At 37.4% G+C, this 23,048-nt stretch overlaps 1 protein-coding gene across 1 annotated transcript; it reads left to right on the top strand.

Moving 5' to 3' along the window:
* Positions 1–3,821: 3,821 nt before the first annotated feature.
* On the top strand, positions 3,822–22,053 carry pitpnab (phosphatidylinositol transfer protein, alpha b). The gene is made up of 12 exons (XM_030153971.1): positions 3,822–4,038; positions 7,851–7,881; positions 11,376–11,521; positions 12,019–12,110; positions 13,610–13,617; positions 13,907–13,981; positions 14,356–14,439; positions 14,550–14,627; positions 15,444–15,554; positions 15,892–16,014; positions 16,192–16,274; positions 18,565–22,053. The coding sequence occupies exons 1-11, from the start codon at positions 4,022–4,024 to the stop codon at positions 16,237–16,239; spliced, it is 813 nt and encodes a 270-aa protein (XP_030009831.1). The 5' UTR covers positions 3,822–4,021; the 3' UTR covers positions 16,240–16,274; positions 18,565–22,053.
* Positions 22,054–23,048: the final 995 nt, after the last annotated feature.

The following is a 23,048-nucleotide window of genomic DNA, read 5'->3' as shown; positions in this document are numbered from 1 at the left end:
TGTGGTCCATTTGGACGTTCAGAGGCTCTGTCCCACAGATGTCAAACATGTGGCCCGGGGGCCAAATCTGGCCCACCAAAGGGTCCAGTCCAGCCCTTGGGATGAATTTCTGAAATGCAAAAATTACACTAAGATATTAACAATCCTTTTAGTTCAGGTTCCACATTCAGACCAATTCATTCTCAAGTGGGCAGGACCAGTAAAATACTATCATATAACATAGAAATAATGACAACTCTAAACTTTTCCCTCTGTAAATGTAAATATTTTCATGTATTTAAACTAAAACAAAGTATAATTTCACAAAAAATGTAAATAACCTGAACAAATATGAACAACCTGAAATGTCTTAAGAGAAGCAAGTACAATTTTGATAACATTCTGCCTGTTGCTAAATGTTTTGTGTATTTGTAGATCCACAGTGATCTGTAGGTTATAATTTACGTGTGTAAATGACAAAATGAGGTATAATATTGTTAAAATTACACTTATTTTTTTCAGTTTGTTTATGTTATTTAGACCTTTTGAAAAGATAGTTTTTGCAGATGTAAACCTTTTCATGATGTAAATCAACTTTTTTTGCTCTAAAACATGGAGAAAAGTTTGGAGTTGACATTATTTATTATATTATGTTATTATTTTACTGGTTTGGCCCATTTTAGATCAATTTTAGGTGAATGTGGCCCCTGAACTAAAATGAGTTTGACACCACTGCTCTATCCCCAATGAAACCCTTGTAGTTTGATCAATGACAGTGGTTGTAGACACTTGCTTCATATTCAGTTCATGATATATTTCGACAAAAAACAACAACACTGTCTTTCAATTTTCTTTGTTCTGATATAATAACCTGAAAGAATATTCTGAGCATTTATGAACATCTACATGATCAGTAAATTAAATATGGGAAAAATCTGAATTTAACCCTTTCATGCATGAATTATGAGAACCTTAATCAAGATTTTTTTTTTCCAGAGGGTTTTTATTCCTCTTTAGGCATAAAAAAAAAACAAAAAAACAATGTGATTGAAATTTTTTATGAACCTATTTTTCATAGACTTGCAAAAATGTCCACTTAGCTGGACATCATATGTTTAATTTTTGAAGCAAAGAAACATGTATTTACTGATATACTGTGTGAAAACTCTGAAATAAAACCATATTTAATGCTGGTAATCTGATGTTTTCTCACATTTCAATACTAGTTACTACTAACTTCATGGTGATAATATGCAAAAAAAAAAGTATAAAAACAAAAAACAAAAACAGTCTAATAACAGTTATCAATTGATTTACAGGCAAACATGTTATTGCAGATCAGGTTTGTCAAGAACAGCAAATTTACAGTAATGGTATCAATTGCAGTGTATTAGATGATACATAAGCTGATATGGAACTAAAATAACAAAATTCATGAATATACAAGAGAACAGCTATAGAATAACTGTCCACTGTAGTGACCACTATGCATGAAAGGGTTAGATGAAAATGCAAAGGATAATAAATTGTGATAAATCACTTCAGAATGTTAAGTGTGAAAAAAATACATACGAAAGTTCCCAACAAAAATAGTTTTAGACCCTTCAGGGTTCAGTCGTCAGTTTAAGTTCTGTATCCATCCAGCAGGGGTCAGTACAACTACCGTATTCCAAAGAGCATCAGGTTAAATAAACCAGGTTGTTCCTCTAATTTAGGCCGAGTGAATCAGGAGGACATACAACTTTGAAATATTAATACACAGATAGAACATTTGAGACACACAGAAATAAAAATAAATAAATAAATAAAAATAAATCTAAATAATTTAATTTACATAATGCTGGTCTTAACAAGGTAGATGCAGATTTACAGTGCTTATAATTCAACAATAGCTGCCATAGTGTTTCTAACTTCAATGTGAAATAATATTTTTTCCAAAATTGACCCTAAGAACATTCTTTTTTATAATACCCTCCAGGCTGCAAGCCAAAACACTCAGGGGTGAGATTACAAGCAATTCTGGTGTTTTTCCATCAGATTTTCTCTGCACACTCTCACTACATGCTTGTTTTTTTCTAAGTCTATCAGCTCTGTGCTCTGCCATCTGATACTTCACTCCAGCAGATGGCTATCACATGACACCTTAGGCCTCTCGTCACCTGAGAATAGATCTGAGAGAGCGTCACTCAGGTAGGAGGACAGTTGCTCCTGGAGCTCTTTTGTCCCTGTACTTCTTCTGACAGGGAGGCTACTATCTTTTGATTGTGTGATGCTCAAAGAGGTAACATGGGCCTTCTGGTTCATGAAATATAAGGAAAAAGCACCAATAAAAAGCAGAATGAGTAGAAGGTTTTTAGGTGCAGCCAATGAATGTGACTATAAAATAAATTACACTGAAAAACAAATGTAAAACAATTACTTTTATGATAGTACTTCCTTATATTATTTGAAGTGGAATTTGCACTACAGATGAGAAAACACAGGAGGGATAAGCGGATGTTGGCAGACGGATACAGATGCGCTATAAATACAGCAACAGAGCGCTGTTACATAATTTTAGACGCACGCACGTACACACATGCGCGCACACACGCGACTCGCAATCTCCGGGATGTGGGCACCGGATTAGGGACCTGGGTGCCTTGTCATCAGATCACGTGCACCATCCTATAGATAAAAGTGTGGTAGACTTAAATGTGCTCAGGGGACCTCCAGGGGTCCATAAGAGAATTACAGGTCATCAGCCGTTTATCAATGACAATGACCGGACTGTAAACCGTCTGCATGGCATCGTTAATGGGAACAAACGGTCGAAATACAATTTGAAGGTTTGCAGTGCAATGGCTCAAAATAAAAAAATATGTCACGTCGGTCCCTGGTGACATGTCTCTGGTGGATGTGACTCAGTCTGACATTTCTGGTGGCACATAATCATATTAGATGCGGAGATTTTATTGAAAGGGTTTAGTGAGCTGACGTACGGTGCGTCTGTGCCAGTGGTGGTCCCCGTTTCATGCCCATATATACTCTGATGGTGAATATCCACGCTACTACGTCACCGTGACTGGGATGACGCAGAGGATGTAGCACACTCTGTGGAAAAAAGGTCCACACAGCAACAGGCAGCATCTTATCCGATCTGCAGCACAGTGGAAGCATTTCCCCAACTGTTTTAATCGAGATGTATTTATGGATTTTAGTTTTACTTTCTATGATTTGGAGGTTTTATCTGTGGATATTTTTTTTTATATCTGTAAATGCAATTCATTACCATCTGTCTCGTATCAGGATGAAATAAAATAAAACAAAATAAAACAAAAATAAAATAAAATAAAATACAGGACGCTTGATGGATATAGGGCAGGGAATGATCACTTAGATTTTGGATCAGATAAATATAAAACATGTCATCTTTATCATCAGAACTCTTATTTTAAATCTCAAATATGCAAATAAACCAACCATCATCTGGAAACACAAAACATTACAACTAAATTCGTGGTTGCTTTGTCAGGTAAATGAACAGGTTTTGACACAAAGGTGAAAATCACTGGTCACAATTTATGGTTTGATAAGTGAAAAGTGGACTGTTGGACTTTTAGATGATTGATGTTATTGGTTCCAACCAGCCTGTCAAACATGAGCAGTTTACAGACAAGTTCCAAATCCAAAGTCCACAATGCGTAAATGTGTTCATTTGTTTTCTGTGTCTGTTTTTCCGGTCACATTTGATGGTCTTTGTGGTCCACGGTGCCCCATGGATCCCGACCACAGAGGCTCCTGATGGACCATCCTTTTGTGTGTGTGGTCTGGCTCTGCACAGGCCTCGTTGCTTTGCGCGCAACAGCAACGCCGCGCCGCGGCCCCGATCAGGAAGTGAATTTGAAGAAAATAAGCGACTGTGGAGGTAGAATGACATAGAGGGGGAGAGGTGGGAGAGAAGCAAGCGGAGAAAGAAGAGACTAACAGAGGGAGGGAGCGACCCTGTTTCTGGACCCATATTGAGCTGTTCCCCCTCTGGGATATACTGCACCGCCAAAAAATGCTCATAAAGGAATTGTAAGTAGCTGTGTGTGCATGTGTGTGTGACAGAGGAGAGTGTGTGCGCGTTTATCCGTCTGCTTTCGCAGCGCTGACATTGTGGCCAGTCGCCCGACGATGGAATTACATGAGTGCGGCCAGGGATGATGTCGACATCCCATATCTGCCTGACTCCGTGTCCGTCATCATTTTCATGCATACACGATAACATCTTCTTGCAGTAAAGGCATAGACTGTAAAGCAGCCGCTGCAGTTGCATCAGCAGCCGGCGCAGGCATGGCTGTGCCCTTCACATTTCGCATCACAAGTGAAATCGAGAAGCTTAAAGAATTATATGGGTGCGTTTTGCCCCTGGTGCTAAAATGAAGGCTGATGGAGAGTGGTGGTGGGGATGCTGAGGGGACAAATGGCTGGTGTAAGCCGTGCCGTGCCATGCCGACGCTGCGTCCATCCCTGTATAAAGCCGCTGTGGCCATGTTATTGATGCGCGGTGAAGGTGAAACGACTGATGGAGCATTCCGGCATTTACCTCTGGAGGAATGGAGACATAGAGGTGTAGACAGGGATCCTGAGTGGAGGGAAGGGAAGGGAAGGGGATGGGAGTGGGCAGGTAGAGGAGGTGTGAGCAAAGATGGAATAAAAAATGGCAAATGTCGAGGTTTTGACGCACCGGCCACATAATGACGGGATATAACAGCTGGAGCGATTAGACTGGGTGGCATAAGAAGAGGGTTAGGATGTGGACCTACAGAAAAAGTAGACGTGAGGATTGTTAACACGTTGCTTTAACACATTGCTGTTGCAGGCCTCAGTGTGCTGTAATGATAAGTGAATGGGGCCTAGTCTGGATCAGCTGCTGGGCACAATAGGGCCAATGAATCAGTTCGTAGATGAAATGGGATGATAGTAGCCATCAAGTGTAAACCCAGGGAGTGAAAATAGATGGTAGTCACGGATGAGAATACAGACACGATGGTGGAGCCTTCATTTTCACTGCAGTGGATCCACTGATGGTCCACATCCAAAAAAAAAAAAAAAAGAAAACTTGAGGCTCCTTAAAGCATTTTATTTTAGTCTAAAGCTTATCTATGTTACCTTGCAATCTCTTTTATTTAATATGCATTTTATGACTATTCATCACTCAATTTGATTCATATTTTTGCAGTTAATTTATTGCATTTTTTGTTGGCAAGGTCAGATGTAGCCAGCTGATTATTGGCACATATTTTAGCTATTGGCAGCTATCAGCAGGCCTATCTAAGTTAAACTGTCATTTATCAGATCTGATTATTTTCTTGATTTCTCATCACATGTATTTAATCAATAAATGGCCCAGCACAAATAGCTCAGCATCAGAGTGATGGCATGGCTGAAGATCTGAAGTGATTAGAGTCCTCAGCAGTCTGCCTGGAAATTAATTAAATCGGTCACGATTAAATGCTAAATGCACTTACACACTGTCAACACACATGCACACACACACACACACACACACACAGGCGTTCACATGCACACAGGGACACACACCTAGATGCCACCAAGAGGGTCAAGAAACAGTGAACTGATCCATGTCCTCTATAGACACACGCTGTACTGCTCACCTGAACTACTGACCTAAATCACTCCTGGTCCACTTTTTATGCACTTCCATGAGATTTGGCAGGTGTGCAACAAATACTAGAGCAGGGGGACATGTTGAAAAGAATATAGTTAAAGTAGGCAATATAATGTGAAGAAAGGTTTAAATGATAAGACAGAAAAGATAAGCAAAGAAGGAGAGAAGAGGGTGTTTGTTTTCTGAAGCGACTGAAAGACATTTGATCTTCCAGGATCTTTAAACCACGAATCTGCAGAGAGAAACAGAAGAAGAGAAATAAAGAGAGCATTGTGATTCAAGTCTGTTTAACAGTGCATGTAAATTCCTATGCATAGTATTTACAGTGAGATTACACAAAATATCACAGGGATCTATTAATCATAAACTGCAACCCCTTTCCAAAAAGACAAATGATGTGTGTTCTCATGAAAGCACCATTCAATGTTATGAGCTTTTTTTTTTTTTTACATCTTGTGCCTTGTTTTACCCTCTGGTCTCCCACCTGGGACTCAAACCCAGATTATTTAGTAACAACTGAGATGCATAATGTGAATAAAACAATCAACAGTGCATTATGGGAAACAAAATCATCAAGTGTCAGCCTGCAGGATGGATGTGGTGCAGCATGTTAAGCTCCTGCTGTCACCTGTATCACGTATTAGTACTCAGAAAATGATTGGGTATGTCTGCATGTAAGCACCAAATGGTTCTGTCTTCACACTTTATTACTGTATGTATGTGTGGGCAGTGTCTGTAAAATATACTATGAGATACTAATCTATTAGTAAAACCGAGGAATCTAAAGTTACCAAGTTTCATCTTTGTGTTTTGGACAGATTCTGAGTTGTCTTTATCAATAATATGAAACTCAGCACTGCTTTCTACTAAATATAGTTATCCAGTAATGTTTTAACATATTGTAACTCATACCAATGCACAGGAAGGAAAATATTAAATAACATTTTATCACACTACATAGAGGCAAAATTTGGAATATCCCTTATCTGCTCTTTGGATGCTGTTTGATTTTAGTATGAGTTAAAATGAACTGTTAAATTAAGTTGACAAGCCTTATTTCTACAAGGACAGGACACTACAAAACAGTAAATCTGACATAAATGAGTAAAACTCTTAATTATTTGATCTGATATGTAAATTAAACAGTCACTAAAACAAAACACTATTATTTCATTCTTTATCTTCATGTTCTGATCAGTGCAACATGCTATGCTGGTAGTTGCGGTTTTCACTGTGATCTCTGTGCATAGTTTCATCAGACCAGCTGGCCTTCTGTCAGACTGTGTACAAAAGCAAATTTGTTCTAGGCTCATTCTGAAAGACTGCTGGCTTGAATGTCATCGTTGGTTGGGAGTGTGTGACTTATATGGACATTCGCAAACCAGCTTTATTATCTAGAAGTCCATTGTAAACATAATAGCAACACATAAAATGTTTACCGCAAACAAAATATGAGAAATTGCGAAACAGCAGGGGTTAAGGAAAAGACTATTTGTACATGAATAATGAGCTTTTTAAGCTTTGCTTATCCAGGATGCAGAATTACTAATAGCCTGTATTATTCAGTACCAACTTCTACCATAACAAATATCACATAATGGAAGACTTGCAGTGTATTCACAGCATGGATTGGCTTTAAATCACCTGTAGTCCACAGTTATCATTTCTGGGCAGAGCTTATTATTGTATGTAGATAAAGACATATGGTATATAATTTTCTAGCTTAACACAAAACATGACCAAGGTTTTTCCAGTATCATCCTGTATAGATTTTATCATCTTAAGTCGTTATCATTCAAGTATCTGTAATAGTTGATATTCATTCCAAGAGAAGGTCTTATATGAAATACAGATAAATATGAGAGGTAGATAATTCCACAACTGTTTCATCTTTGACTGTCCTATGGAGACCGTGGAAGTAGGAAGCAGCTCCTCATGAACTGCTCATTGTGCTTTAGTTAAATTCTGATTACGTCCACCACAGAGGTTTCCTGTCTCTAAAATTACAATTTTCAAGAAGCGTCATGGAAGGGTATAGGGCGTGGGCCAATTAAAGACCCATTACATTTTTCAGTGGACTGAGAAAAAAATAACGATTCTGATGTTTTTCCTCACATCTTCACATGCTTTTCAGGAGACTGGCGCCCTAATGAGTGTCTTTCTAGTCTCATGAGTGATATTTATTTAAGTAACTCCCTTTTTTCTTCTCTTCCAGTCGAGTGCTTCTTCCCATCTCTGTGGAAGAGGTAAGATTCATTTCATTATATTTCGGTGTCTGTGTGTAAGCTAACATGGCTTAAGGCTCAGTTTTTGTTATCTGATTCTTTGCTTCATTTTATTTGGAAAAGTAGTGAAAGGAAGCTCAAGTGCTGGCTCCTGACTAAAGCTGAACATTTACAGAAAGGCCTTAGGACTTCAACGTGTGCTTATTTTTACTGTAAGCTGTAGATCTTCCCTGAAACAAGCTCATTTCCCTTTGTATATTCTTATTTTGTGCAGAGGAAGACATAAAACGCAGCAGGTCAGGTGAAGTTAAAAGGCATCCAATCTGATAGACCGGTCCTAAAATCAACACACTCAGCACAGTCTTTCACTGCTCTCATCCTCTTCATCTCCCCTGTCCCTCGTTTTCCTCATTTCCATTGCAGTTTGTCATTCTATTCAGGTCTGCATTGTAAATGAGCTACCTGAAACTTCTTCCCTGACTTCCTGTGTGCCCCCCACCTCCACCATTGGCCTAATTTTTATGCATTATTTGCATATATTCCAGAGTAATCTACTGTTAGTTGGTACATTTAACTTCTGTTCTCAATTAATGACAAGATGGACATTTTTTTAAGTAGCTACTCAAGCCCTTAATCTGCTCTTAAACTCTTTTAAGTACAGCTGCAAAGACATGATTACCAGGTCATGCCAGAAGGAAGCATCACATCCTTAATAATATTCTCATTTTCATTCAAATACAGAGGTAGCAGGGCATGTCTTCCATCAGTATTTCCTCTGGCTTATGGAAACTTTAACTCTCCACATGATGGTTCTATTTTTGTGTGGTTTTCCATCTTTATTTAGATCATATCTATACATAATGAGGCAGGATTTGTTTTCTTCCTTCCAGTCAGTGTGCTTTGTCACGATGAAATGTTGGAAAATATACTAAAAGAGACTTATTCAACCAAAATGTGACCCACAAGGCCTAAAGACAGTTGAGTAATGACCTCTGTCTCTGGAACCACATGTTCCTCCCCTCCGCCCTTGAATCACATCCCTCCAGAGCTTCATCTTCCCTCTCTACAGTCTGACTGTCAGAAACAGTAGTCTTCAGTTCTTTGTGACCAATTACTAGAAATGTCGGCTCACACTTCTAAAAAAAAAAAACCAACAACAAAACAAACATCACATATTCGATTAGATTTTAATGGTATATGTTGTTTTAAAGGAAGTATCTGTACTGAGTTGAATTTCTTGCTTTTTACCAGTGGGAAGTTGACAAAATCTATATCATTATGTGAAGAATTATGTAAAACAAAGAAAGTTCTGATTTAAACTGGACATGGACTCAACCCAGACGGCAAGGTTGAATTATTTTTGGCCACACTGTACTCAGGAGACCTCGCTGTTCCTGTATTTAGTCAGCAGTCACAAAATATACAGCTGATCTGGGAAGTGCTGTCCAATTTTTATTCCCTCTTTCTTTACCTTGTTGTCTAGGTGTGTAAAATAATTGAATCCACCACCGATCCAATCATGCTCACAATTATAACAACAGTACAGTAGTTTCTCTATGACAGTATTCCGTAGTCCGTATTATGTAAAGGTCGTTTAAACCTGTTTGGCACAGTTCATCTGGGTCTCTTTGTCTGTTTTTGCTGCTTCTGCAGAAGAATAACCTTTTACATTCAGACATACGAAGTTAAAATGTCAGAACTTTAAAGGACCTGTCAGAATATTGACCTCTATGTTCCCTGATGCTTTTTGTTCTCATCTCAGACATGACAAATTCAGTTTGTTACCATAACTCACACTGTTACGAGGGGAATTATCATGGCATACATGGGCATTGTATGAAGATAAATGAAGCGCTTTATGTTGGAGAGGTGGATTTGTGAGTTTAATTTGGAGAAGTGGTTTAATTTTGATTATGTATTTGTTTATTTATGTAGAATATTTTAGTACAAAGGGAAATGAACATGCACACCAACACAGGTAAAGGAAAAGGGTAGAAAGATAAGGGAAAAAAATGGTGGAATAAACAGTTTTTATTCATATTATCTATATTTCTGAATATTTTTGAATTTCTGTTCCTTTCACTTTTTTAGACAAGCTTTGTAAAATGAGTCTAAACGTCCTGTTCTAATGGGGCATTAAAATATGGATTTATTTCAGCTTTGAGTCGTTACACACACACATTAATGTTGTTTTAACACTGATGATCTGACTATTAACTGTTGTACGACAGATTAATTGCAATGAATTCACAGTAGTTCTTTAATTAACCATTATTGAACCACCAAATTTTAAGATAATATTGTTATAAAGATTGGAAGTCATCTACAAGAAACTTGCTAATGTCCTGTTTTTGTCTTTCATATGGAAAGAAGATGATGATGTGGGCTAATAAACATATCATGGGGGAGCTATTTACACCTACAGCACTTTATTTTCATCCATTTATTGTTATTTATATGATTTTACTATGTCTTTAGCATAGTTTTACTGCATTTTTTATTGTATTTTAATGGATTAGGGTTTTTTTATTTATTTATTTATTTTTTTATAGTTGAGTGATATGGAGCCGCTGACATATATACAGTTTACATGAATTTCCTTAAGGATTAATGAAGTCCTATATATCTTATCTTATCCAGGTCACTCCTAATTTACTACTGCAGCATGTTTGCAGTGTAATTCATTTATATTGTATTTGTTTTGTCATGGTGCATCTGGCCTAATTTATCTTTTGGTTTGATGTATGGTGAAGTTTGCAGCTCTATTTTTTTTTTCATTCCAAAACAGTGAACCGTATCGTCTTGGAAATGAAATGAGTTTTAATCATCTTTATTTTCCAACAGCAGCACAATGGCATTAAATCAGTCCTAATGACTTGTGTGCAAATGAAAGAAACCTTCCCAGGATTATCTGTGAGATGAAGTATCCAGACTGACAATGGGTGACATTGTTGCCGTGTTACATTCAGGAAAACACATAAACACACAAAAAATTGGTGTTTTATTTCAACAAACAATGGGATACACAGAATTAAAACATCTGTAATTCAGTTTATTGACCAGTCTCTTCATTGTGATATTGTGTTTACCCTCTTGTGCTGCTTTATGCAGAGGTTATACGATGGATTAGAGGTGATTAAGAAATGAAAGGAGCCATTGTCCTGTATTTACACTCTCAGGATGAGAAAGATTGGAGATGAAAACAAGAGATGATGAGTGGGGGACAACGTGTACGGCTTGTGGAAGAAGAACGGAAAGAGATGCAGCAATGAAACTTTAAAGCACAGGACAGGAAAGGAAAGGTGGAGGGCAAACCAGAGCATAAAGAGGTTGTGGGAAAGATTACGGGAAGTTAAAGGAGATGGTAGTGATCAGGAAAAGGATCAGGATGAAAAACATGCATCAGTAATCCACCGTTATACCAACATAGATGAACTGGAGAACATGAAATAGCTGGACGCTTGTGTCAGTGTGTGTCAACTCTGTCACTTACTCTGTGTTTTGTGTGTTTTCAGTATCAAGTGGGCCAGCTGTACTCTGTGGCTGAGGCCAGTAAGAACGAGACAGGCGGAGGAGAAGGAGTGGAGGTGTTAAAAAACGAGCCCTACGAGAAAGATGGAGAGAAGGGACAGTACACACACAAAATTTACCATTTGCAAAGGTAAGTAGTTTACCACCTGGTTTGCATGGTCGCAAGTTAGAAAGAAAAATAAAAGATTTTGAGTGTTTTTCTCTCTTTTGTGTGTGTGTGTGTGTGTGTGTGTGTGTGTGTGTGCCATTATTATCACATAACTTTAAAAACACAATAATGTATTATAACAGGGTGATAAGTCAATATTGGATTTCACCAGACTCATATTCTGATGAAAGGATTTTATCATTTTAATATTGTATATCACATATGTCAAAGGTTCAAAGCCAGACATAATAAAAGAGTTTTTAACAGACGTGATAAATGTGAGCTCACATAATGTCAATATTTTCCAGGTTTTTTTGATAATTAATTCATATAGTTGTTTTAATCAAAATATAGTCTTTTCAGTTCTGAGGTTTTTGCTTCTGTTCTTTATCAGATAAACCAATCACATTTAAAACATTAATCTGGGCTTTAATTAACTGTTTTAATCTAAATTGTGTTTTTTTACTCTTGTCCTGCAGTAAAGTGCCATCATTCGTTAGAATGTTGGCTCCAGCATCAGCTCTCAACATCCACGAGAAAGCCTGGAACGCATATCCATACTGTCGCACAGGTACTCTAAACACAAACATGTTGAATGTGTAGTTCTTTTCATTTTAGGTCAATAAACTACAGTTGGGTAATACAGTCAAAAACTATAATATTGACTCTGTTCAGTGGGGTAACACATTGGTGCACTCACGGCTGAGAGCAACAGGGTCTTAGTGGGGTCGTTCTGTGTGGAAGTGGCATGTTATCTCAGATTACTTTGGCTTCTTACCACAGTTCAAATACATACACCTTAACAGATTAACTGGTCAGTCTTAAATTACCTGTCGGTTTCAATGAGAGAGTGAATGGTTGTTCATCTCTGTTTGTCAGCGTTGGGATGAACTGGTGACATGTCCAGGTTGTACCCCAACTTTACCTATTATGAGCTGGGATACACTCCAGAGGGTTAAGTGATTCAGAAAATGAATGAATGAATGAACGAAAGAATGAATTAATGAGTGTTATGAATGAATGAATGAGTGTTATGAATGAATGATCTTGTTCAGTGTTATGGACAATTCACAATGTTCGCAAACTTTTTTCTGTTTATATTACACTAACTCTAGTCTTGAAAAGTTGACTAGTTTCCTTCACTACATCAATAGGCTGTATTTGTGCAAAAATTAATAAACAATAGTAAAAAAAAAAAAGCAGCACTTTCAAGGCTTTCAATGTGAATTATTTGCTTAAACAAATTAAAATTTTTAATGACAACAGAAGTGAATATCACAATCACAGTGAATATATGATAAAAAAAAAACAAACAAAAAAACAAATTGGTTGTATTTTGAGCAAGAAAGATCTCCACACAATCTAAACCTAGAAGCACAATTTAAATTTTACACCATACCATCCACAAGGACTAAGCTGTGCAGAAAAAGGATGGATGGATTCATTTTGCCCAGCCTATAGTAAACTAATTTCTTCCATAACTCACACAGCATTACATTTCAGAGTTTCAGTTATCACTTTTATGCAGTTTATTGAGGTTGTGGCTATTTTTTAGAATAATCTATCATATTTGAGGCCAACATTTATTATAGAGTTGGTGCTTTAGTGCTAAAAAAAGAGTTAAATTCACAGGAATGTTGATGTGTTGAATCTCTTCTTATTCTCTGGCACCCCTCTCTCTCTCTCTCTCTCTCTCTCTCTCTCTCTCTCTCTCTCTCTCTGTCTCTCCCTCTTTCTTTCTCTCTCTCTTTCTTGGTCTCTGTCACCTTGAAGGAGTAGCTGAATAATTTACAGTATGTCCAGTGAGAAGAGGCATGCAATTACTGGAGCCTTTCAGCCACAGAACACACACCAGTTGCCAGTTGCCATACAACTATCTGTCATACAAACACAGAGCACTCACTGGCACAGCCAACATATATAACACACACTGTGAAGGAATCAATGTTCTTTAATAATTTAGCTTTCCTTAACCTTTGTGCTTTACATCATCTCCAGAGTATTTCTCTACTGTGTTAACTCTCTCTCTCTCATTTTTATCCTGGCACTTGCTTTCCTATGGCTCTGCAGTCATCACTGTAAGTAAACGCTTGTGTTTTGTACCTAGATATATAATGTTTTATTTCTACACACAGGACGCAAAAGACTTGATGCTCACTGAGAGCATAATCTAACCCGAAAGTTGAGAAAGAAATTTGATCTATTTCAGTGACACAGCCCCAACAGCAGGGCTAGTCAGACACCAATACTGTGTGTGCATGTGAGACGCAGATATGATTATGTGCACTTGTTTGTGTGTGTGTGTCAGACAGTTTATACTGAAGAAATTTAACATGGATTTGATGTGACATCTTCTCTTTGTGGCAGAATGAGTATATGAAAGATAACTTCCTCATTAAGATTGAGACATGGCACAAACCTGACTTGGGACACCTTGAAAATGTAAGTTGATGGTGGCAACATGAGACAAACACATGGTTTTGAGTATTCATAGAGATATGAAAGCTTTTCAAAAATTGCATTTGATAAATAGATTAGTTTTTTTGTGGATAATTGAAATTTGCAATTTGCAATTGAAATTTGCAATGTTCTCCCTTTACTAACTCCAGCCATTGTAATACAGTATTTATTTCATACTGTTTCAGCTGGATTGGTCAGTTGTCATGTAATCAAAAATTACTCACACATATATTGTTTGTAAAAACTTCTCTTTGCATTAAATGAGCTTTCATATGCAATCACAGGCAAATGCATTATATAAGCATCCTGTAGAGGTTTTTGTTTGCATCTCACTGAATTATTTGGTTCTATTTCAGGTACATGGGCTTGATGCTGAAACCTGGAAGAAAGTGGATGTAGTCTACATTGACATTGCAGACAGAAGCCAAGTGGAGCCTAAGGTGAACATGTTTCACTTGACATCCATTCTAAGTCTGTGATTAGATCTCTTAGCAACGCTGATAGTTCTTTGTCCATGTCATCATGCAGTTTTTCTTTTGCTTTTCTCCAGGACTACAAGCCAGAGGAGGATCCATGTAAGTTCAAGTCAGTGAAGACAGGACGAGGTCCTCTAGGACCCGACTGGAAGGTACAAGGCCTCAAAAGTCTCCTATTTTTTTTCTAAACCCACAGACTGTATCCACTGTGAAATATATAATTGGCTTAAGTAAAAACATAATTTATAGTAATATTTGCTTCATAGCATGACTCATATTTCAGTTGTGATAAATTAACCCATAAAGACCCAAACAGTCACTGGTGACCAAAATCATTTCCCTCTAAAATGTTTAATAACTGTTGATCCACTAATCCTATCAATCCGTGTAGCTAATTGGTGTAAAATACAGTTTATCATCTTTCCATGGTTATCCGATATGACCCATTTGGACGTTCAGAGGCTCCGTAGTGAACGTGGAAACTCCATCATCTTCTGCAACATTGATTCACCAGTAAAACCCATGGAGTTCGATCAATGACGCTTGATGGATACATTCACTTTTGCATTCAGTTATTGATATATTTTGCTGAAAAAGTCACTTTTTCTTCAGTTTTCTCTATTTTTGATATAAACCTAAATTTTAATGTGACTTTTTTACGAATATCTATATAATCAATAAATGAAGCATAGAAAAATACTTGATTTTCACTGAAAAACGTCATAATATAGAGGGCAATGTTACAATAAATGGTGATAAGTCACTTAAGAAAGGTTAAAAATAGAGAAAAATGCATTTGGGAACTGCCACAAAAGTAGCACTGGGCCTTTATGGGTTAAAGTCTTTTTGAATCATTGGAAAATATGAATGCTTTTCTATTACTATGTCAAAATACATCTGTTAAATATGGTTTTAAGGCTCAATCAGTTTCTGTAGCTGTTTACAGCTGTACATTTTTGCACTTGCAGAAGGAACTTCCTAACAAGAAAGACTGCCCACACATGTGTGCCTACAAACTGGTCACTGTCAAATTCAAGTGGTGGGGCCTGCAAAATAAAGTGGAGAATTTCATTCAGAAGGTTTGTTTGTAACTGGATCGTGGTGCTTTTCAGTTTGTCAGTTTGTTGTTATCACGGTCGTCAGGTCGACAACAGTTGAGGTCAGCAGTGTGTGGACAACATCCTGTAACAGTGGTTCTGTATTAAGGAGTGCTGTGTCACACTGTCTCATATACATAGATACACAATAATAACGGAAAAGTACAATTCAATGTTACACTTGGGCTGCACTAGCCTCTAGTGGATGAAGAGCATAAAGCAGCATCAAACCAAATGTACCATATACTAAATAATTGTCACTTAAAACGTTCAGTTTCTTTTTGCCAAATTACAGTGTGAATTTCTCTTCTTTTCTCAGCAAGAGAAGCGTTTGTTCACCAACTTCCACCGTCAGCTGTTCTGCTGGATCGACAAATGGATTGAATTGAACATGGAAGACATTCGCCGTATGGAGGAGGAAACACGCAGGGAGCTAGATGAGGTACACAAAGAAGCACACAGATTCCTGTAACATGCTTGTAGAAAACGCTTTTATTGACAAGACAATCACATGAGTGGAAATTAATACTTTATCTTCGGCCTTACCGGAAACAGTTCAATGGTGTACACATAAAATATGCTCAAGCACGTTCGCACTCGTTTGTTTTTCATGTGCCAGATGAGAGTGAAGGACCCAGTGAAAGGGATGGTGGCACTAGAGGACTGAGGTTGTGTCGAACTGTGAATGCTGCTGCTCATCAGGTAAGAAATGACAATGTACATAATGTATTAGAGAACCACAAGGTTGGAAACATGCATGAATTAAAAGGTAGGCATCAAAAGTGTTTCACACTACTATTTCAGCAAGCTTTTAGTTGACTGGATGGCTTGGTTATGCTATTTTAATGGTGTTATTTTTTTGTTATTTCAGTGTGATGTCTTTAAATGTTGTGTTATTTTAATTGATCTATTTGTGTTTATGCCACTCTGCACTAATATTGTTTAGGTTTAAGTTTATTGTTTATTCAGTCATCTTACATAATACAGAACATACAATCAAAGAGGTTGATTTTAAGTGAACCGACTATGAATTCTGTTTCGACTGAACAGACTTAGGCAGAAGCTAAATGCTTATATCCACCTCGTCTACATTCAAATCAAAATCAGTTTTAGGCTACCAATCAATACATCAAAAATCTTTTTAAATATATATTTATGTCATTCCATAATTTAACTCCAATAACAGAGATACATCTTTTTATACATTTAACAGCTTTGTGTACCATAAACATACAAACACTAAAGCACTTTGTGATTTTATCAGTGAAAACAGCCGTAGAAGTAAAGTTTACTTACTCACCTAATTTACAATTTCAGATCTTTCAGTTATTCCAGTGGAGAGGAGGATCCAAATGTGAACCTCGCTTCCATTTTACAATTGCTGATGAGTAATGATCCACCAATTTCTTTTTCCAGTTGCACTGAAAATTTGGCTTTTATTTTTAATGTTGGTCACATTAACATGTATTATTCAACAGGCAAAACAGTACAAAAGGTACACTATCAAGCAGAAACTAAAATTATTCATTAGTGTATTCAGCTCACAGACACAGTGATTTGGATGAAACAGTGGAGGGAGGGGTCGGCGGCTCTGGGGAACAGGTTGGCCAATCCAGCAAAATGTGCTTGGCAGGTTGATCAAAAACAGGGTTGAAATGGGGTATTGAATCAGGCTGGAGCGGCCCAATAAAGTAGGAATATTCTGGTTCAATGCTTTTCTTTTGAATGGTAATCAGTGTGTGTCTCTCGTTATCAGGAAATGACAAATACTGTATACAAAAAACATATTTATGATAAACTGGAAATAGTAATTGGGTATCACTAGACATGCATAGTTGTAAAATAGAAGGGACAAAAAAAAAAATTTTTTTTTTTTTTACTGGAAACACCCAAGATACATACCTTCTTCATCATGCATATACACTGTCGCCCAAAAGTTGAATAATGTTGTTTTTGGACACATTCCTTTTTATACACATTAGTAATCACTTTTGAGTCCCATTTACACTTTATCAAGAATAAATCACATTGTTACAATCATTTCATATGTTATTCTGACTTTATGGGCAACAGTATAGTTATAGTTATATTTCTTACTCTGTGGTTTTCCTGAACACTGAAAAACAGAGTAATCCTTTCTTTTGAGTAACCCTGTATATTTAGTCTTAAACTTGCACTGCACACAATAGAAATAAAATGCCCATATTAACCCATAAAGTTTGTCTTGTTCCATTTGGATGTTCAGAGGCTCTGTATTTACCAAGGAAACACCGTCATCTTCTACAACATTGATTCACCAGTAAAACCCACGGAGTTTGATTAATGACCGTGGATGGAGACACTTATTTTAATATTCAGTTGATGATATATTTTTCCTGAAAAAGTAACTTTTTCCTTAGTTTTCTCTGTTTTTGATGTAACAATCCTCAACTTTTATCTGAGAACTTCTACATGATCAGTGAATTAAATATAGGAAAATACCTGATGTACACTTAAAAAACGCAAAACACAGAGGATAAAAATATGATAATTGGTAATACATCACTTAAGAAATATTGCACAGAGAGAAAAAAATCATTTGGGAACTGCCAAAAAAGTAGCACTGGGTCTTAATGGGTTAAAAATTTTCACATTTTTTGTAACGTAGTGGTAACTAATGTGACATATCAGTACAAACTATAAGATATAGTACAAGCAGACAGATAGACATGTGGTTTTAAATTAATTCTAGTGCTTCAGTTGCTATATTGAGACACTCTTTGCACTTCTGTTTAATCCATTAAATAGTAATCCCATATACTCCTTCTGATCACTTGTGTTTATCTCTAATTTTAATAGAGATCTTGACAGTTTTATTCCATTTCACAGTAGAAGGAGCAGATAATATTAAAACTGTAGTTGTTTGGATCAAAGACCCGAGAAGCCGTCCTCCAGGTGCAGGGGTTGGATGTGAGTAAACAATGGAATTTTGTCCTCTCTGTGTGTCTTTCAGACCAGTATACCCAGACACCAGCGGATTCACATCCTCCTTCTGTTCCAACTGACACAACATCTGGCCGTCTGGTCCAAACCCTTCTATCCTGGTACAATCTGGTTTTCAGGGATTCTGGACCCAGTTTTAAGCTGATATACTCCACCTCATCCCACCTTCCCTCCTTACATCCCATCCATCTCTAGTATTTTTTTTTTATTTTCCATCCAGTGTTCCCATCTTATTGAATTCTCTGAGGCCTCCAGTAGCAACAGTATAGATCCTGTCAGTCCGTCCTCTTTCTCTCTCAGTCTATAAACTGTTCTAAACTACAGAGGATAGTGTCCCTTATCTCTGCAATTTAGGATTTATTTCTACTTAAGATATTCCAGTGGTGTATATATACAGTATATTGGGGAGCTGAATAACTGTATTGAAATATATATATATATATATATAAATATAAATATATATAAACAGGGTTTTTAAAATGATTTTGTCTGTAGGTTTAACTGTGGATGTTTTATTTTTTCCAAACCAAGCTGTATCTCCTGTGTTGCATTTTGATCTTGTGATTTTTCATTCTCTTTTTCTGTCTTTTTTTTTTTTTTTTCTTGGTTTGTCATTGTACCTCCTCCACTCAATTTGTGTCTCACTTTATGCAGTGTTTCCTTTTGTTGTTAAAAATCAATTTGCAAGTCTACAAACCGCAGTTGTACGGTTGGGATTTCTCTTAGAGGGTTACTCGTCTCTACTCTACTTCTGTCCTAACGCAAAGGACTTTTTTCCCTCCTTGCTGTGTTGAGACATTCATTGGTTTTTTCAGCTGCTTTGTGAGTTTGTGCGTGCGCGCTTCTGTTTTTTGTGTGCGTATATGTGTGTGAGTGTTTAGCGTCGGTTGGTCATGGAGTTTTCCTGGCTTCTCTTTCAATAGATCATTTTATTCTTCTTTAAAGTCAGTTTAATCAGACTGTTTTCAACTGCACTAACTAGTAGGCTGAAGGCTGCTCATGAAAATAAACACATGCATACATATGAAATACAGAGAGAGAGAGATATCGTCCATAAAGAGAAACAGAAATACAGTATATAACTCCGCAACGGAAAGTGTACAGCGAACAACTAGAAGTGCTATAACAGAGTGCAGGGCTGTCTTTGCCATCTGACTCATCTTTTTTGCTGCACATCTATTAGCGGTCATGGCAGCTGTCATGAAACATATATATACAGTTCCTCCCTCTCACTGTAGTTTGATAAAAGGTAAAAATTCAATGTGATCTGCATCAGTTCTTGCCCTGCCTCCCATTCCTTCACCTCCAGTGGATAAATGGTCTTATCCAGCGATAGCAATAAATACCATGACACTTTGGTCTCTTCTTTATCTTTGCAAATCTATCTTCCTCTACTGTTTGTTCAGATGGTGTGAACAGTTTCAGTAAAGTAGAGCCCAAGCTGAAGGTCAAGATTGGATAAGTTGTTGATGAATTATTCATTAAATACAGTTTTTTTTTTTTTTTTAATTGTGTCTGTATTTGGATGAGGCGGGGTTTTCTCCTGCAAAATTCTCAAGTGTGATATCAGTAACAGTGTGGTTTCACAGTATACGTATGCATGAGTGATGTACAGTTGTGTGTCTTTGAAGAGATCTGGTGATGGCTTTTAAGGTCAGGAAGAATGAATGGAAATCAAGGAGCGGTAACAGCAGGCGCCATCCTTCTCCCGGTTATTGACATGTTTGGCCTCCTCAGTCCTCAGTTACCCTCTGTAGGTTTTTTTCATTGTCTGTTTACTTTCCCACTGCATCTTGTGACAGTGTGGACACTTTAAAGAGTGAGCGATGTGCAACTTAAAAAAGGCCAAAGCCATAATGTTAATTTAGCACAACTCCGATTCATACTTTTAGATTATAAACATAATGAATGGAGCATCTCAAGTGTCGATGTGTAAGAAAAATTCATGTACAGATTTTTGAATGAAACAGAGAGACGTCAAAAGATATTTTGCACTGATCAAAATGTCAAATTTGACCACGCCTAGATGATATATCTTCATTAACTGTATTCTTTGGCAGAGTGAAAAACAGCAAGTAAATTTTCTTTAGTGACACTGAGAACATATAGATGATAGATTGTCATTAAGTGTTGCTCTTACCATTAGTGGCAGCTCTGTTTTTCTTTTAACAAATCAACAGTGACATTTATGTTGTAATGCATTGTATGCCTGCCAGATTAAGTTTATAGACAGAAATATTTGGAGCCATTTCCTGTTGCCCCCTCTTTAAAGAAAACACTGTCCCTCGACGTCCAACCACCCCACCCCTTTCTCTCTCTCTGTTTCCATCAAACATCTCATTCACTGTCTGTGATGGGGCTATCAACTGAACCATGGAGATTTGTGGATGTACTGTATGTATTGACATTGTAAATAGTAAATAAATGTAGATGAACACATATATATATAGATCAAACTGTCCTGCCAAACCTACAGCACACCCTCCTGGCACTCTCCTATTCCTACATGACCAAACTGCTCGAACAGAAGACTTTTTGAAATTTAGTGCTGATAAGAAATTTTAGAAATACCATCAAATGTAGACATAAATATTGCTGTAGAAGATTTTTGCTTCAGATTTCAGGGTGCTCCAGCAAAGCAATAACTGTGGATGTTCTCGCACAGATGTATGAGATTGCTCAAACATCCTGGACTGACTTTGCAAATCAGCCAGAAAAGCAGTGGACAACGGAGCTGCTCTGTGTGGTTTTTAGATTTTAGATCTTCCTCCAAGTCGAAGAAAATAATTCAGCAAAACACCCTGTTCGTTTTCGCTTTTTTCCTCTCCTTTCTCGCTTCCCTTCCTCTCAGTGTGGGACCATGTCTCATTGGCAGGACAGTGTATGAATATATATTTTTGTTCTGAATGTTGTACCTCTGTTGTCAGTCTCTGAACTACACTCGCTTCTCTCGCTGAAAAAGGAACCTATAACGGCAGCTTGGGTCAGTTCATTGATCCACATAATAAGCTGATGGTGTCGGCCCAAAGTGGAGCCTCGGTGTGAGTTTTGCGCTCCTGTGGTTACTGATGGGGATCAAAACTGATTATTCGACATTTAGGAGCATTTTCCACTCGGTGCTTGAATGTTGGAGTAACTACAGAGAAAAAAGTTAAAGCAATTAGATACTGACTATATATAGGTCCATTTTAAGAGCCTGAAGATACCATACAAGCCTGTGAGAGAACATTAACAGAGACAATCTCATAGATATCTGTTGTTAGATTCCCCAATTTATAATCAGAATATGAAACCAAATGATTCCACAATCCCAAGCAGTTTTTAAATCGTTAAATCTCTCTCTTTCTCTCTCTCTCTTACTCTCTCACTCACTCCTGTTGAATTGTCTCCTGTTTTTCTTTCTTTTATTGTGAATTTGTGCCTTTTTGTCATCTTATCTTCCAATAACACTACTGTACATTGGAGAAGTAAAGAAATGAATAAAAAGAAGTAAAGCAACTGCAGATGTTTGACGTGAATATTTGTAATGACAGTGCCATTATCACTTTGGATAATTTTACCCACTGCCTACAACAAAAACCCAATTTACACTATGTCACATTTTGGTTCATCTGAGCACAAGTGGAGAGCCGAGAGACATCAGAGTTCACACCAAGTTACAAAAATGCCTGTGTACAGTTACATTATGAACATCAATGATGTGTTAGAAACAGCAAAACAGGCAAGAGAAGGGATCTGAGCAACTTTGACAGGGGAGAAATTGTGATGGACCAATCACTGGGTCAGAGCATCTACAGATCCTGTTGTTCATTCCCAATGTAAAGTGGTTATTACCTACCAGAAGTATCTAAAGAACAACAACCGGAACTCAGTCAATCCAGCATCTATGGAAGCAGAACATTATTACCATCTGTCTAATATTTTATAGGTCCACCTTTTTCCATAAAAACAGTTCTGACCTGAGGCCTAGACTCCACCACACCTCTGAATGTGTGCTGTGGCATTTGGACCAAGATGTTAGCAGCAGATCCCTGAAGTCCTGGAAGTAGAGAGGTGGCTCTCCATGGATTGGATTTATTTGTCCAACACCTCCCACTGATGATCAACTGTCTTGAGATTGAGATGTCTTTCTGTAGTCCATTTTTGGACCAGGAGCACCCAACAAGACTTGCAGTTGTGGAGATGTTCTGACCCAGTCATCACAATTGGGTGCTTCTATGAAACTGGGTTCATTTTGGGACCTGGCACTTTGCCAGCTTTTTAGACCCAATAATAAGAGAGAAATGTAGACATATTTCCCCCCAGGATGTACCTAATGATGACCTCAGATAAATGTAAAAAAAAAATAAATACTCTTGCTCTGAGCCATCCCAAAATTAATGCATTTTTAATAAAACATTGGGGCTGAAAATAGGACCAAAATTGGGACAGGAAAAGCTACCTTGGTGTCAGTACATTTGATCTGGAACACGTAGCTTGAAATTGTCTTATATA

Source organism: Sphaeramia orbicularis, chromosome 14 (genome assembly GCF_902148855.1).
Source record: "Sphaeramia orbicularis chromosome 14, fSphaOr1.1, whole genome shotgun sequence".
Classification (NCBI taxonomy): domain Eukaryota; kingdom Metazoa; phylum Chordata; class Actinopteri; order Kurtiformes; family Apogonidae; genus Sphaeramia; species Sphaeramia orbicularis.
The sequence above is the reverse complement of the archived record's forward strand: the minus strand, read 5'-3'. Positions and strand labels throughout refer to the sequence as shown.